The sequence below is a fragment of the Camelus ferus genome, chromosome 21, assembly GCF_009834535.1.
Source record: "Camelus ferus isolate YT-003-E chromosome 21, BCGSAC_Cfer_1.0, whole genome shotgun sequence".
Lineage (NCBI taxonomy): Eukaryota > Metazoa > Chordata > Mammalia > Artiodactyla > Camelidae > Camelus > Camelus ferus.
Window position 1 is genome coordinate 25,009,636 of NC_045716.1, and position 16,890 is coordinate 25,026,525.

The 16,890-nt window shown below is 34.8% G+C and overlaps 1 protein-coding gene and 1 long non-coding RNA gene across 4 annotated transcripts in view; one reads left to right on the plus strand and one right to left on the minus strand.

Moving 5' to 3' along the window:
• Nucleotides 1–16,890, minus strand: part of RPRD2 (regulation of nuclear pre-mRNA domain containing 2) — a 68,264-nt gene that overhangs the window by 21,162 nt on the left and 30,212 nt on the right. For 2 of the 3 annotated variants that reach the window (XM_006186601.3, XM_006186602.3), the window contains exon 3: nt 2,005–2,105. In XM_006186601.3, coding sequence (XP_006186663.1) covers nt 2,005–2,105 — 101 coding nt within the window. Of the gene's footprint in view, nt 1–1,063; nt 1,142–2,004; nt 2,106–16,890 lie in introns of all 3 variants that reach the window. The other variant, XM_006186600.3, reaches the window with a different exon arrangement.
• Nucleotides 1,158–15,568, plus strand: LOC116658752. Its single transcript, XR_004314043.1, has 3 exons — nt 1,158–1,250; nt 8,575–8,579; nt 15,557–15,568. It is a non-coding gene; the product is annotated as an uncharacterized LOC116658752 (long non-coding RNA).

Consider the following 16,890-nt stretch of genomic DNA (forward strand, 5'->3'; position numbering starts at 1 on the left):
TAAAAATATACCATTTAGATAGGTCTAACCTACTTACCTCCAACATACTCTTATAAACTGGAGTCCTAGAATTATTGATTTGGAGATAACTGAGATAACATTAAGTACATTTCTACCTAGTCTGACTGAGTATAAGAGGACCTCAGCTTATGAGTGTTCAGGAGCAGGACATCCAGTTAATCCTGAGCACTGACTGAAGAAAATCACTTACAAACATCAACTCTATTATTTAGCTCTGGATTTCTTTTTCTGCTGACTCAATTCACAGCAAAAATAGGCAGGGAAAGTTCTAAGTACAGTATCACTGCGGTTGAACTTTGGCTGAAATGATGACTCTTGTTCCTAGGCATGCAACTTATGACCAATAGGATGTGAGAGGACTCTCTTAATCATGATGAATATCACATGCTTGCCGGAACAAAACCATCCCAAGTGTTTTTTCACCTCCCAGTTCTCACTGTCTTTCACCTTGTTCCCTCCACACTTTCAAGTCTTTCTCAATATTCCTCAGTTTGGCCCACAGCAGCCTATCACATGCAGTATTCCACTCCCTTGATCTCATGCTGGGTAAACGTGATAAAGATAGCAGGAGCTCCCGTTAGAGAATGAGCTTCTGGCCAGGATTTGAGGCCCATGTCTAATCTGGTAGAATGTATCCCCAAATCTGAAGGAATTCATGGCTCCCACAGAAATGCTTCTGAATGCCTAGTCTCCTCTTCAGCTCTGTTGTTTAATGCCAGCTGCCTCTAACTTCACACATCTTTGAACCTGAGAGTTAGCCTGGGAACTACTAAGTATTTTTTTCTTCTTTCACTCCCCCAACTACTCTTGAATCTTCACTGATTTAACCCCTTTTTTGCATTTCCTTTGTTTAAAAGTAGTTTTATTTTTATTTTTTAAGAAGTAACTCCATGATGGTTTATTAAGTCACTGGGAGCTTCCTAGGCCTGGAAAACACAGGCTTGCCCATGGTTTATGCCAGGTACGATGTCAAATGGTCTACATTTTCTTCTGCTCCAAAAAGAGGAGGTAATTTTATATTAGTTGAGATTTTGTTCCTTACTTTGTGATTTCTTCCACTGCTTATTCGGTTGTTTGTTCAGATTTTCTTTCAGCTGCTTCTGAGTTTTGAAAGTGGTACCTGGAAAACATTTCAGTTTTTGCAATCTGGCGTTATGGGAAGCTGTTCTGTCTGTCCACTTCAGTGTCAAAGTTGTAGCATGAAAAAAGGCAATCCGAGACTGTGTGTCGTTTCTTTCTTTCCTTTTCTTTCATTTTTATAAAAAGATAAAGACACCCAGCAGATCTAAGAAGCTGTCAAATAAACATTACTACATCAGTGAAATTACTAATTTTGAGAATAGGGCAGGAAGCTGAAAAATACCAAGTAAAACATTCAAAGGAAGAATTTAACAGCTTCTTAGATGATGCTATTTTTAAAGCAAATTTCTAGTCCAATTATGGTCATGGTATCAGATATCACCAGCTTCTATTCAATGACTTAATTACATGCATCTTATAGATAGGAACTAAGTAACTTAAAAAAAAAAAAAAAACAGGTACACAGCTTACTGCAAATCTAAACCAAAACAGAGACTGAAGAATGCTAATATATGCTTAATATCAAATAGCTTAGTGAAACCTGAAACCCTGTCCAAAAATTCTTCAAAAGAGGATAGGGAAATAATCATGAAACATAAAAGATGAACAGTTTAAAGTGCTCAATTAAGGTAAAGCAAATGCAGGAACATACTGAGATGGCCGTCATCACTTAATACGTTTGACTTTCTTTAGTCAGTAAAAATAAATTTCAACCCTCCCCAAACCAATTCTACTTAACTTTTAATTCAGACTTTTATTAACTATTTAATTTTAAACAAATAGGGCCAAATCCAAAACTTTATTTTTCATTATTAAGCAAAAGAACTAGCTCTATAAAATACACATAATTTTAAAGACTGAAAAATGACTCAATTTTTCTTTCAGGAGAGAAAAGACACTTACTCAAAGCTTCTCTTAATGCCATAATCATTTCTTCTGGGTATACATTTCTATCTTCCCAGATTTTAAAGATTCGTTCTATAGACTTAGAAACAGATGGATCCCTGAGAAGAAAAAGTGAGGCTACAGTTAACTTACATCTCCAACAAGAAAACTAGAAATCGGAAAATAAAGTTTCCAGCAAAATTATTTCCAAATGTCTTCTGATATTAATTTTAAAACATTTTTTTTCTAGTGTCTAGGACTAAAATCTTAAAAACTTGTATTCAGTACTTTTTATCAATGACATAGATGAGGCTATAGATGACATATAACATTATGTAAGTTTCATGAGTACAACATTACATTTCTACTTCTGTATACACTACAGCACGTTCATGACCAAAAGTTTAAGTTCCCATCCGTCTCTATATAATTCACTCCCTTTACCCATTTCACCCTCCCTGAAACCCCCTCCCACTCTGGTAACCACTATTCTGGTCTCTGTATCTATGTGTGTGTTTGGTTTGTTCATTTATTTTTGTTTTTAATTTTTAAAACTTATTCCCCATATGAGTAAATCATACAGTATTTGTCTTTGTCTGACTACTGTAATGCCCTCAAGGTCCATCCATGTTGTTGCAAATGGCAAGATTTTATCTTTTTTAATGGCTGAGTAAGTATTCCATTATATTCATACTGTATCTTCCTTATTCACTGATAGGCATTGAGGTTGTTTCCGTATCTTGGCTGTTGTAAATAATGTTGTTGATAAACATACGGGTACATTTATCTTTCTGAACCAGTGTTTTCATATTCTTTGGATAAATAGTCAGAGGTGGGACAGCTGGATTATATGGCAGTTCTACTCTTAGGTTTTCGAGGAATCTCTATACTGTTTTCCATTGTGGCTGCACCAATTTACGTTCCCACCAGCAGTGTATGAGGGTTCCCCTTTTTCCACATCCTCTCCAACACTTATTACTTGCCTTTTTGATAACAGCCATTCTAACAGGCGTAAGATGATACTTCACTGTGGTTTTGATTTGCATTTCCCTAATAATTAGTGATGTTCAACATCTTCTCATGCACCTGTTGGCCATCTGTATGTCTTCTCTGGAAACATGTCCATTTAGCTCCTCTGCCCATTTTTCAAAATCAGGTTGTTGGGTTTTTTTGTTGTTGAGTTATATGAGTTAGTTATATATTTTTCATATTAACTAACCCCTTATTAGATATATGGCTTGCAAATATCTTCCCCCACTTGTTAGGCTATCTTTTCTTTCTTTTTTTTTGGTGGGGGGAGGTAATTATGTTTGCTTGTTTGTTTGTTTATTTATTTATTATTAGAGGAAGTACTGGAGATTGAACCCAGGACCTTACGCATGCTAAGCATGCACTCTACCACTTGAGCTACACCTTCCCCCCATCCACTGTCCTTTTGTTTTATTGATGGTTTCCTTTGCTATGCATAAGCTTTTTAGTTTGGTATGGTCCCATTTGTTTATTTTTCCTTCTGTTTCCCTTGCCTGAGGAGACATAGCCAGAAAGATACTAAGATGGATGTCAACAAGTGTACTGCCTGTGTTTTCTTCTAGGAGTCTTATGGTTTTAAGTCTTACATCAAGTCTTTAATCCATTTTGAGTTAATTTTTGTGTATGGTATGTGACAGTGGTCTAGTTTCATTTTTTTTTTTTTGTTATGTGGCTGTTTAGTTTTCCCATTTATTGAAGAGACTATCCCTTCTCCATTGTATGTTCTTTGCTCTTTTGTTGTAAATTAGCTGTCCATAAATGTGTGGGTTTATTTCTGGGCTTCTGAGTCTTGACCATTGATTTATGTCTGTTTTTCTACCAATACCATGCTGTTTTGATTACTATGGCTTTGTAATATCATTTGAAATCAGGGAGTGTGATACCTACAGTTTTGTTCTTTTTTCTCAGGATTACTTTGGATATTCAGGGTCTTTTGTGGTTCCATATAAATTTTAGCATTTTTATTCTATTTCTATGGAAAATGCCCTTCAGATTTAGATAGAGACTGCACTGAATCCATAGACTGCTGTACCCAATATGGACATTTTGACAATGTGAATTTTTTCAACCCATGAGCATGGACAATCTCCATTTATTTGTGTCTTCTTCAATTCCTTTCAACAATGTCATAGTTTTCAGTGTGCAGATCTTTCACCTCCTTGGTTAAATTTATTCTGATGTATTTCATTCTTTTTGTTGCAATTGTAAATGGGATTGTTTTCTTAATTTCTCGTTCTGCTAGCTCATTGTTAGCATATAGAAATGCAACCAATTTTTGTACATTGATTTTGTATCCATAAAATTTACAGTACTTATTGTTTCTAACAGTTTTTGGTGGAGTCATTGGGGTTTTCTATACCTAAAATCATGTCATCTGCAAATGGGGACAGTTTTACTTCTTCCTTTCTAATGCCTTTTATTTCTTTTTCCTGCCTAATTGCTCTGGCTAGGGCTTCCAATACTACACTGAATAAGAGTGGCAAGAGTGCTCATCACTGTCTTGTTCCAAATCTTAGAAGAATAGCTTTAAATTTTTCACCATTGAGTATGATGTTAGTCATGAGTTTGTCATATATTGCCTTTATTATTATGTTGAGGTATGTTCCTTCTGTACCCATTTTATTGAGAGTTTTTCTTTATCATAACTGGGTATTGAATCTTGTCAAATGCCTTTTTTTTTTGCATCTATTGAGATAACCATATGGGGTTTTTTTTGCGGTAGAGGGATTAGGTTTTTATTTATTTATTTTTAATGGAGTTCCTGGGGGTTGAACCCAGGACCTCATGCATGTCAGGCATGCACTCCTCCACGGAGGTATAGCCTCCCCCTGATCACATAGTTTTTAATCCTTCTTTTTGTTAATATGATGTATCATGTTGACTGATCTGAAGATGTTGAACAATTCTTACATCTCTGGAATAAATCTCATTGGATCATGGTGTATGATCCTTTTATGATTTGGTTTAGTAATATTTTATTGAGAACTTTCACATCTATGTTCATCAGAGATATTGGCCTGTAATTTTCAATTTTCTTTTTTTGTGTTGTCTTTTGTCTGGTTTTAGTATCAGGGTGATGCTGGCTTCATAAAACGAGTTAGGGAGCATTTCCTCCTCCTCAGTTTTTTGAAATAGTCTGAAATGGACAGGTATTTTTTTTTTGAATGTTTGTCTACTGCCACTTTTTAAGTGTAGAAAGTCTTCCTACCAGAAATTTAAAGTATTATAACTCATTTTCTTTTATCTCTCTTTTAACGATTAACATTTTTTAAAATGTTCAGTTCTATGACTCACTTAAAATCTACTGGGGTATAAAACATAAGTTAAGGTATAATCTAAATAATTTCCTATTATTTCAATATCATAATTTGTTTTCCTAGGGGGAGGGTATAGCTCAGTGGTCTAGTGCATGCTTTAGCATGCACAAGGTCCTGGGTTCAATCCCCAGCACTTACATTAAAAATAAATAAATAAACGTAATTAGCCCCCCTAAAACAAAAACAAATAAAAAACACCAATCTAAAAATATTTTTAAAACAACAATTTGTTTTCCTCACTGATTTACTGTGCTTCCTCTACCATGTATTTAATTATTAATATTTTTCTAGGCTGCAAATTCTGTTCCACTGATCCATTTTTACATTATACTGCATTATCTTCAAAACTGTAGCTTACCTTCCCTCATTACAATTATATTTCAGAACAATTCTTATATTCTCACTTCCTTATTTTCCTAGAGTAATTTTAGAGTAATGTTAAGTTCCAAAAGAGGGGAGATTTTAGCATTTTTAATTTGAATTATATTAGGATATATTAATTTGAAAAAAAATTATCTAATTAACAACTATGAGTTATTAATACATTATTCATACTGCAGCAAAACATTAATATTTATGTGTTTATATCTAAAATTCCCAAATAAAATTTATTCATCAAGGCTTCACATATTTCCTGTTAAGGCTATTCTTAGATATTTCATACATTTTATTGCTAGTATAACTCATCATCCCTCTTACTGCTAACTTTCCAGAGTAAAAGTGATTTAGGAGTTTGTTGATGGTAAATTATTCCCTGTTTTTGTTTCTCTGGAGATATCTTTATATAGTTTGTCTGGCTTTTGAAAGTAGTTTTGCTTTGTATGCAAATCCACGTTGACAGCTATTTTCTTCTTCTCTTTTTTAATTGAAATACAGTCAGTTTACAATATTGTGTCAATTTCTGGTGTACAGCATAATAGTTCAGTCATACATATACATATATTCATTTTCATATTCTTTTTCATTATAGGTTACTTCAAGATACTGAACATAGTTCCCTGTGCTATACAGTATAAACTTATTGTTTATCTACTTTATATTTAGTAGTTAGTATCTGCAAACCTTGAACTCCCAATTTATCCTTCCCACCCCCGACATCTATTTTCTATCAATGTTACAAAAATATTTTTCATAACTGCCTTCTGGCTTTCACTGTTATGGCAGAGAAGTCTATTGTCAGTCTAACTGCAATCCTTGTGTATGTGATCTTTCTGTCTTTTCTCTTTGGCTGCTTTGTCTTTACTTTTTTTTTCTTTTTTTACTGTGGTAAAATAATATCATAAAATTTGCCATTTTAACCATTTTTAAAATGTGCAACTCAGTGGCATTAGTAATATTCACAAAGTTGTACAACCACCACCCCTATCTATTTCCAAAAATTTTCATTACCCTAAACAGAAACTCTGTGCCCATTAAACAATTAACTCCCTATTACTTCTTTTCCCCAGCTCCTGATAACCTCTAATCTACTTTCTGTCTCTATGGATTTGCCTATTCTAGACATTTTATTTAAGTTGAATGATACAATATTTGTCCTTTTGTGTCTGCCTTATTTCAGAGTAATTTTTTCAAGATTCATCCATGTGTAGCATGTATCAGAACTTCATTCCTCTTTAAAAAATTGTGGTGAAATATACATACAATTTACCATCTTAACCATTTTTAAGTGTACAGTGCAGTAATGTTATGTACATTCACACTGTTGTGAAATCAATCTCCAGAACTCTTCATCCTATGAAACTGGAACTCTATATCCATTAAACAACATCCCCCAAACCCCTTACAACCACAATTCTACCTTGTGTCTCTATGAATCTGACTACTGCAGTTACTTCACGTAAGTGGAATCATACAATAGCTACCCTTTTGTGACTGGTTTATTTCACTTAGCATAATGTCTCCAAGGTTCATTTATGTTGTAGCACGTGTCAGAATTCTTTTCTTTTTAAGGCTGAATGATATTCCATTTTATGTATAAACCACATTTTGTTTATCTGTTCATCTGAAAATTGAACTGGTTCTTTGTTTTGGCTATTGTAATAGCACTGCTATGAACATGGGTGTACAGATATCCATTCAAGTTCATGTTTTTATTTCTTTTTTTGTATATGCCCAGGAGTAGAACTGTTGGATCATACAGTAATTCTACGTTTAACTTTTTAAGAACCATCAAACTGTTTTCCATAGAAGTTGCACTATTTTACATTCCTAACAGAAATGTAGAAAATTTCCCCATCCTAACATTTGTTATTTTTTGGTTTTGTTTTGTTTTTAAATTATTTTTATCTTAGTAGGTATGAACTCTGATTGCTCTTAAAATCTTTTTGTTTTTTAATTTCATTGTAATGTAATGAAGTGGAATTATAAAACAAACTAGATGTAAATTTCTTTTTTATTTATCCTGCTTAGTATGTTATACTTCCTATATTTAGAGATTCAAGTTTTCATCACTTTCAGAGCGTTCTCAGCTATTACCTCTCCAAAAGAATTCAAAAGTTTTCGCCTCCTGGATTCTAATTTGATGTAAATTAGGCCTCTCATTCTAATCTTAATTTTTCCACCTCTTCTCTATTGCTGAATTCTAATTTCTTAAGAACTATTTTCCTAGCTTAGTCTCTTTTTCCTTTCTAGAAATCCTATTGGTTCTTTTTCAAACCTGTCTAAATATATTATCTATTACTCATTTTATTCTATTTAATCTTTAACATTTTTATAATTGTTTTATATACTCTGTCTGATAATTCTTTCTTTTTTTTTTATTACATTAGGTCTCCAGCATTTATTCGTTTTATAACTGGAGGAATGTACCATTCACTAACATATCTCCATTTCCCTCACCCCAAGCCCCTTACAACCACTCTATTCTGTTTCTATGAGTTCAGCTTTTATAGATTCCACGTATAAGTGATATCATACAGTATTTGTCTTTCTCTCTTTGACTTATTTTTCTTACTATAATGCCCTCAAGGTATATCCATGTTCTTATAAATGGCAAGATTTCCTTCTCTCTTATGGCTGAATAATATTCCATTGAATATACATGACACATCTTTTTTATCCATTCATCTGTAGACAGACATTTAAGATTGTTTTCATTTCTTGGCTATTGTGATGATAATTCTAATATCTGAAGCTCACTGTGGGGGAATCTAAAACTGCTGAATTCTCTTGGGGTGGTTCATTTCCCAATGTATTTAATGAGCACATGTTTGGCCTCTGGGATTCCTGGTGGTCTATGCAGGAAATGTGCTACTTGAGAGAAAACCTATACTGGAAGCCAGGGGGACTTACAACTTTAAGATCCCTTTATCCACTCTACAGAGCCCAGATCACGTTGTACTACTGATACAGGCGTATAAATTAATGTCAGCTCTGCCATTCTAATATGCCCATTATTGCTGGTTCAGCTTATATTCTGAATATATAGTAAATTACATTAGGGAAAATTACATTTCCAGAATTAGTGTTACGGCTTCTTTTGGTACTTAATTCTGTTCTAATTTTTATGTTCTTTCTAACAACACTCTTTTAATTACTATAGCCAAATAATAATTCTTGACAATTATCACAAGTCTGCTACCTCAGGTAGGTGGAAGGGATTGTGATCTTGAAGGGGCCCATTCAGGTCCTCTGGGGAGCTAGCAGTGTTCTACTGTAGAAAAATGTTTCCAAATTTTTATTATTACAGACAGTGATGTTATAAAAATCCCCTCCCATTGACCTTGCTGCATATATGTAAAAGTTTCTCAGGGGTAAAGGCCTAGGGGTGGAATAACAAGATCATGGGGTGTACACAACAAACTTAAAAATGAGGTTGTTTTATACCAATCAACCTTCAAACCAACAGTACATGAGAGCTTCCACAGTGCAACAACTTGCTAATGTTGGTGGACTTCAAGATTTATGACTTATCTGGTAGGTGCACGTGCCAGTTATTAATCTACTGCCTCTCAGCTCTAAACACGTTCTTCCTTGTGATACTGGATGCAGACTCTGCAAACTCTATCTCCCCTTGGCTCAGTGTCAGACGCTGCCAATAGAGGGCCCTAGAGGGACACTGAGAGGCTCAAAGAGGCGGCAGGGATGCCTTGGGTGTTCTGTTTCCAAGTGGATCAGCACAGAGGCAGCCCGGCAGCGTTTTAGCACAGCTCTTCCAGTTAGTTCAGCAGTGAATGCTCTCTGACAGAAAGTCTCTAAAGACTGAAGAAAGGCTGGTCTGACAGTTTAGTCAGAAAGTGAGAACACTGCCAATCCAAACTCCCAGATGGTTTCAAGACTTTCTTCACTACCCAGCAACTAGGTGTGAGGTGATCAGAAACCCTCCCTGTTGGATTTACTTCAGCATACCAAGCTTAGCACTCCCCCGAAATCTGTCATGACATCTTTTTCCAACAAAGGTCATACATATAATTCTCTTTACAACCTGAGTTAAAAGAAACCACATTAAGCTCTGATGATAACAACTAGCACAAATTCATTCTTCAGTTCAATTAAAACTGCACACCATGCACAAAAATAAACTCAAAATGACTTCAAGACTTAGATATAAGAGAAAACACCATAAACCTCCTAGAAGAGAACACAGGCAAAACATTCTCTGATATAAATCATAGTAATGTTCTCCAAGGGCAGTCTATCAAGGCAACAGAAATAAAAGCAAAAATAAATGAGCCCTAATTAAGCTTTCACACAGCACAGGAAACTGTAAATGAAATGAAATGACAACCTACAGAACAGGAGGCAATATCTGCAAACAATGCAACTGGCACGGGCTTAGTTTCCAAAATACACAAACAGTCATACAGCTCAATAAGAAAACAACAAACAACCCAAACCAAAAATGGGCAGAAGACCTAAACAAACATTTCTCCAAGACATAAAAATGGCCAATAGGCGCATGAAAAAATGCTCAATAGCACTCATTATCAGAGAAATGCAAATCAAGACTACACTGAGGTATCACTTCACACCAGTCACAATGGCCACTGTTAAAAAGTTCACAATCGATAAATGCTGGGCAAGATGTTGAGAAAAGGGAACTCCCACTACACTGTTCTGGGAGTGTAGTTTCATGCAGCCATTATGGAAAACAGCAATGGAAATTCCTTAAAAAATTGAAAACAGACTTACCCTATGATCCAGCAACCCCACCCCTGGGCATATATCCAGAGGGAACTCTATTTGAAAAGATACACACACCCCAATGTTCACAGCAGCACTATTTACAATAGCCAAGACATGGAAGCAACCTAAATGTCCATCGACAGATGACTGGATAAAGAAGTTGTGGATGTGTGTGTGTGTGTATGTGTGTGCGTGTGTGCGCGCATACATACACACATATGCAATGGAATATTATTCAGCGATAAAAAAGAATAAAATAATGCCATGCAGCAACATGGATGGACCTGGAGATGGTCATCCAAAGTGAAGTAAGCCAGAAAGAGAAATAAAAATACCAAATTATATCACTTGTATGTGGAATCCAATAAAAAAGAAGGGAAAAGGACACAAATGAACTTATTTACAAAACAGAGACAGATGTGCAGACATAGAAAACAAACTTCTGCTTACCAGGGGGAAAGAGGGTTGGGAGGGATAAATTGGGAGTTTAGGATTTGCAGATACTAACTATGTATAAAATAGATATACAACAAGGTCCTACTTGTTGTATAGCACAGGGAACTATATTCACTATCTTATAATGGCCTATAATGGAAAAAAAATGAAAAGGAATATATATATATGTATATGTATATGTATGAATGTATAAATAAATCACTATGTTGTACATCAGAAATTAACACAACATTGTAAATGAACTATACAGCAAATACATACATACATACATATATACAGGCTGTGTTTTATGAAAGCCTGGGATAGTGACTGGCCTTAGAAAAGTTCTATGCACATCAAAGTTACACCTACCCTCACACAATCCTCACATAATATAAGCAAACCTTCAGTTCTTATAGGAATTCTTCTGCAATTCATGTATGTATGTACAGGTATGTATGTATATGCACACATACAGGTGCGCCCCCGCCCCTTATTGAAGTCATTGCTGGTGGCAGAGTAGTCCATACTTTTCTAAGTGGTAACTCAACTCTGACATTCGTAAAAACACTTTCCCCTGTGCTTCAAATTGAAGTTTCAGCTATTCCATGTGTACATCATTCAGATGAACTGGCCTTTTTGTCCCTTAGCTAGGCTCTCTAGGACACAAATGGCAAATAAATATCATCAAGATGATTTACCTTCATTTATGCCCCCCTCTCTCCCATATATATTTTCATTACAATAATTAACTAGTATGTCTAAAAACAAAATCTCCAGGTTCTCAGCCTATGGAATTTCAAACCAGTGAGGGAAGGATAAACCGAAATTTAATAAAAAAGGAACTGTAATACGTGGATAATTATTTGCAAAGAAAAAGTTTCCCAATTCATCTGAAAGCACTAGTCTCCCTCTCTGGTCATCTCTCTTCACATACGTCAGTCAGGAAGTCCACTCCATACCAACTTTAAATCAAGTAAAATCAAGTTACTACTTAAAGGGACTAAAGGAATAAAATGAGTGCCTTAATGCAGAGGTCTCTAATAGGTTGCCCATGGGTCAGATTTAGTCAACAGATGTGTTTTATTTGGCTGGCAGCAAATTTTTTAGAATGTGATTTAGCTTCACACATTTAAAAGTTGAGAGACTTCATAAAATAATTCATATTTTGACCTAGTTTAAAAAGTAAGGAAGTCTTGGGAAGGAGAAAGCATGTATGTAACAGCAGTGTAACACTGAATTCACATTTCTTTACAGCCATAGACTAGGGTTGAGTAGCTGCTGCCCCTTTTAGATGGGTTTTTCCTTATATTCAACCCCTTTCACACCTATGTTATCTGCCTGGAACTGAGGGAACACTTGTGCCTCCTGAATTAAAGGGATTAAAATGATAGCCTTAAATTAAGAGAAAAGAATTCACAGAACTGAGTCTAAAGTATAACTGTGAATAGAAATTTAAAAGCAGGTAGAGCGGATGTTTAGGATAGGGCTGTTTATGCAATACTAAACGCTCTTATCTTAATATCTTTTCATTTATTACATACTTTGTAATTAATTTCTTTACAAGCAAGGATATATTTTGTTTCATTGATATAGTCTTCTACTCCTGATTCTATCATTGTTTTAAAATATATATTGATAACTGACAGGGGAACTCTTAAAGTACTTTCAAATAATAATCTTGGATATTTACCCTTCCACATTAAAACCTACTGAATTCTTTTGGGGGGGGTGTATTTCATTTTTATCTGTCTGTCTGTCTGTCTGTCTAGTCTGTCTGTCTATCTATCTATCTATCTATCTATCTATCTATCTATCTATCTATCTATTTACCAGGGATTGAATCCAGGACCTTGTGCATGCTAAGCACTCTACCACTTGAGCTACACCCTCTTCCCCACACTGAGATTTTGACTAGGATTATAACAAATTTATAGATTATATATTGGGAAAGACTCATGTGTGTGTGTGTGTGTATACACACACACACACACACAATTTTTTTTTTTAAAGGTATACCTTTGCTTAACATTGTCACGTATCATTGGGAAAAGATGGTTACAGATGAGGGATCCTAGCATATGTTTTAGGGCAAAAAACTGGATTTGGAGGCAAATGTTTTAAAGTAAATGTAGAATATGTCATAGGAAATTACCACTTTATGTTAGATTAGTTACTAACTTTGCATCACTATCACTCTCCAGCAACACTGGGTAGTGATAATGGAAGGCTGGGATAAGAAAAGGATTTTCCACTGTCCTGTGTATTTATTTAGGTTGCAGGGAAGAAACTACATCTTTATGATGGTAGTCAAAAAGCTACTCAGTAAACAAATCTATGGTTACCAGGGGAAAGGGGGTGGGAAGGGATAAATTAGGCAGTTTAAGATTTGCAAATGTTAACCACTATATATAAAAATAGATAAAAAACAAATTTCTTCTGTATAGCACATGGAACTATATTCAGTATCTTGTAATAACCTTTAATGAAAATCAATATGTGTATATGTACACATGACTGGGACATTATGCTGTACACCAGAAATTGACACATAGTAACTGACTATATACCTCAATTAAAAAAAAAAAAAATCCCTACTCAGTGACTAACAATTTAAAATATTTTTTCCTGGAAAATATTTCAAATTCCTTAATACACATTAGCCCAATTTTTTTCCATTTGCATCATATTTTATCTTTTTTAATTTTTAATTTTTAAATTTGAGGTGTAGTTGATTTACAATGTTACTTTCAGGTGTAGAGCAAAGCAATTCAATTATACACATAAATATGTACATATCTTTTCTTTTCATATTCTTTTCCATATTATTACAAGAAATTGAATATAGTTGCCTGTGCTGTATAGTAGGTCCTTGTTGTTCATCTATTTTATACATATTAATAGGTATCTGTTAATCCCAAACTCCTAATTTATCTCTCCCCTGCCCTTTCCGATTTGGTAACCATAGTTTGTTGTCCATGAGTCTGTTTTTAGTTTGTAAATAGAATCTGTATCATTTTTTGATTCCATATATAAGTGATACTACATGATATTTGTCTTTTTCTGTCTGGCTTACTTCACTTAATATTATAATCTCTAGGTCCATCCATATTGCTGCAAATGGCATTATCTCATTCTTTTTTACGGTTGAGTTATAGTCTAGTGTGTGTGTGTGTGTGTGTGTGTGTGTGTGTGTGTGTGTGTGTGTGTACACATACACCACATCTTCCTTTTCTAGTCATCTGTCAATGGACATTTAGGTTGTTTCCATGTCTTGGCAATTGTAAGCAGTGCTGCTGTGAACACCAGGGTGCATGTGTCTTATTATAGTTTTCTCTGGATATACATCCAGGAGTGGAATTGCTGGATCATACAGTTAGTATATTTTTAGTTTTTTTTTAAAGAACTTCCATAGTGGCTGTACTAATTTACATTCCCACCAATAGTGTAGGAGGGTTCCCTTTTCTCCACACCCTCTCCAACAATTATTGTTTGTGGACTTTTTAATAATGACCATTCTGACTGGTGTGAGGTGATAGCTCATTGTAGTTTTGATTTGCATCTAATAAATTAGCGATATTGAGCATCTTTTCATGTGTCTGTTGGTCATCTGGGTGTCATGAAAGAATCTTATTTTTAATAATACCAAATCTTTCCCTTCAAAATTATATACATATCTCTTCATTTATATAGGTCTTCTCTACCATCCTTTAATCAAGTTTAAAATTTTCCTTTATAAAGCCTTACATGCTTATTGTATTTACTTTTGAGTGGTGGAGGGGGAAGGGTGTAGCTCAAGTTGTAAAGCACATGTTGAGCCTACACTGGGATCCTGGTTTCAATCCCCAGTACTTACTCCAAAAACAAATAAATAAACCCAATTACCTTCCCTGCCAAATAAATAAATAAAAATGTATTTACTTTTGGGTGGTTTCCTTTATTTTTTTGGTAGGGAGTAGTACTTTTTGTTGCCAAAGGAATCTTTTTCTCCAAATTACATTTTTATTTGGTTACTGCTAACATACAGAGGAAAGCCATTGTTGTTCTATACTGAACTTGAATCTGGCTATTTAAGTGAACTCTTATCAGTTGATTATATGGAGGCCAGGGGTTGGCAAACTATAAGCCTCAGGCCAAATCTGGCCAGATGCTTGTTTTGTAAGTAAAGTTTTATTAGAACACACCCACACCCATTTGCTTATGTACCGTCTCTGGCTGCCTTTATGCTAGAATGGCAGAGTTGAGAGGAGAAGCAACAGAAATCCTAGGCCTGCAAAGCCTAAAATACTATCAGGCCTTTTATAGAAAAAGATGGCCCATCCCTGAGCAGGTAATCATATTATCTGTAAATAATTCTATCTCTTCTAAATTCATTCCTCTTATTATTTATTTAGGAATGAATGGGATCACAGCATAATGGTGAATAGTAATGATAATAGAGAGCATCTCTGTCTTGGAATGCTTTTATTATTTCACCATTAAGTCTGATATTTTCTATAGGCTTCTGTAGATATCCTTCACTGAATTAAAAAAGATTTTCAGAGCTTAAAATTTTAATTTAAATGACTGTACTTTATTCTGAGCATTCCTACTTTTTTTCTGTGAAATAGTAATCTAAAGCAGTTATTTTAAAAAATATCTTGGGGGTGTGCGGTATAGCTCAGCGGTAGAGCACATGCTGGGTGTGCACAAAGTCCTGGGTTCAATCCCCAGTGCTCTGTTAGGGAGGAAACATTAGAAATTAAAAAAAAAACCCCAAATACATAAACAACAAGTTCATACTGTATAGCACAGGGAACTATATTCAGTATCTTGTAGTGACTTATGGAGAAAAAGAATATGAAAGCAATGTTAAGTGTGTTCATGTATGACTGAAGCATTGTGCTGTGCACCAGAGATTGACACAACATTGTCAACTAACTATACTTCAATATACATGTACCCAAAAAACCCTAAAAATATCTTTACATGGTAAAATAAAAGCTGACAATCCCATATTAATCCACTAACTAGGACATGAAATCTAAGAAACACTAGGTTAAGTTTTTAAGACTATAACGGTATTTACAGCAGAAACTCTAACTGGAGATCATTCAATACCCTGCTTTTCTTACTCAAAATCACACTGGATTTATTTATGTAAAGAGCAACACAGACTACTGGTTAGGTGTCAGAGGACATAAGCTTTGAGGTCTAGACAGGTTTGGATAGGAATTCTGCCAAACACTCCACCCTCCTGGACCCTGTAGCTGTGCGAGATCTCTAAATTAGGTTCCTCCTCTTTAATGTGAGCATAATAGCAGTAGCCACTTTAAATGCTCTTCTTGGAATTAAATGACCTGAAGCACACAAAGCACTCTGTATAGTATGTGGTCAATTATGAGTGTTCAATAAATGTTAGGTGCTATTCCTATTCCTATTTTATATACTTCTGACATGTGTATAAACCTTTATTACTCGTACATGCAAGTAGGACCACATTTTAATATTTTGTAATACCAAAGTAGACATCTCAAATTAACTTCCAAAGGAAGAAACAAGGCGGGAGGGTATAGCTTGGTGGTAGAGTTCAGTTTGTTGCAGAAACACCTTGCTAAGCGTGCGCAAGGTCCTGAGTTCAATCCCCATTACCTCCATTAAATAAAAATAAACCAAATTATCTCCCTTCCAAAGGGGAAAAAAAAAGGAAGAAACAAAGATTATTTAGTTCCAACTTGGTTAATACTAACAAGTGGATCAATAACAGAGAATATTCACATATTCATACAAGTGCATATTATGCTAATAAATACTTAATTGGAAGAATTATTTAGCTATTTTGATTCTTCCATATAATTGCTTATCCTCCAATTATGTAGATGTGTGTACTTCCTGCACCAAACAACTTACAAATATGAATGAAAACAAGGAAAACACTATTCTATTGGGGGAGGAGGTAACTGTGTTTGTTTATTTATTTTAATGGAGGCACTGGGGATTGAACCTAGAATCTTGAGCA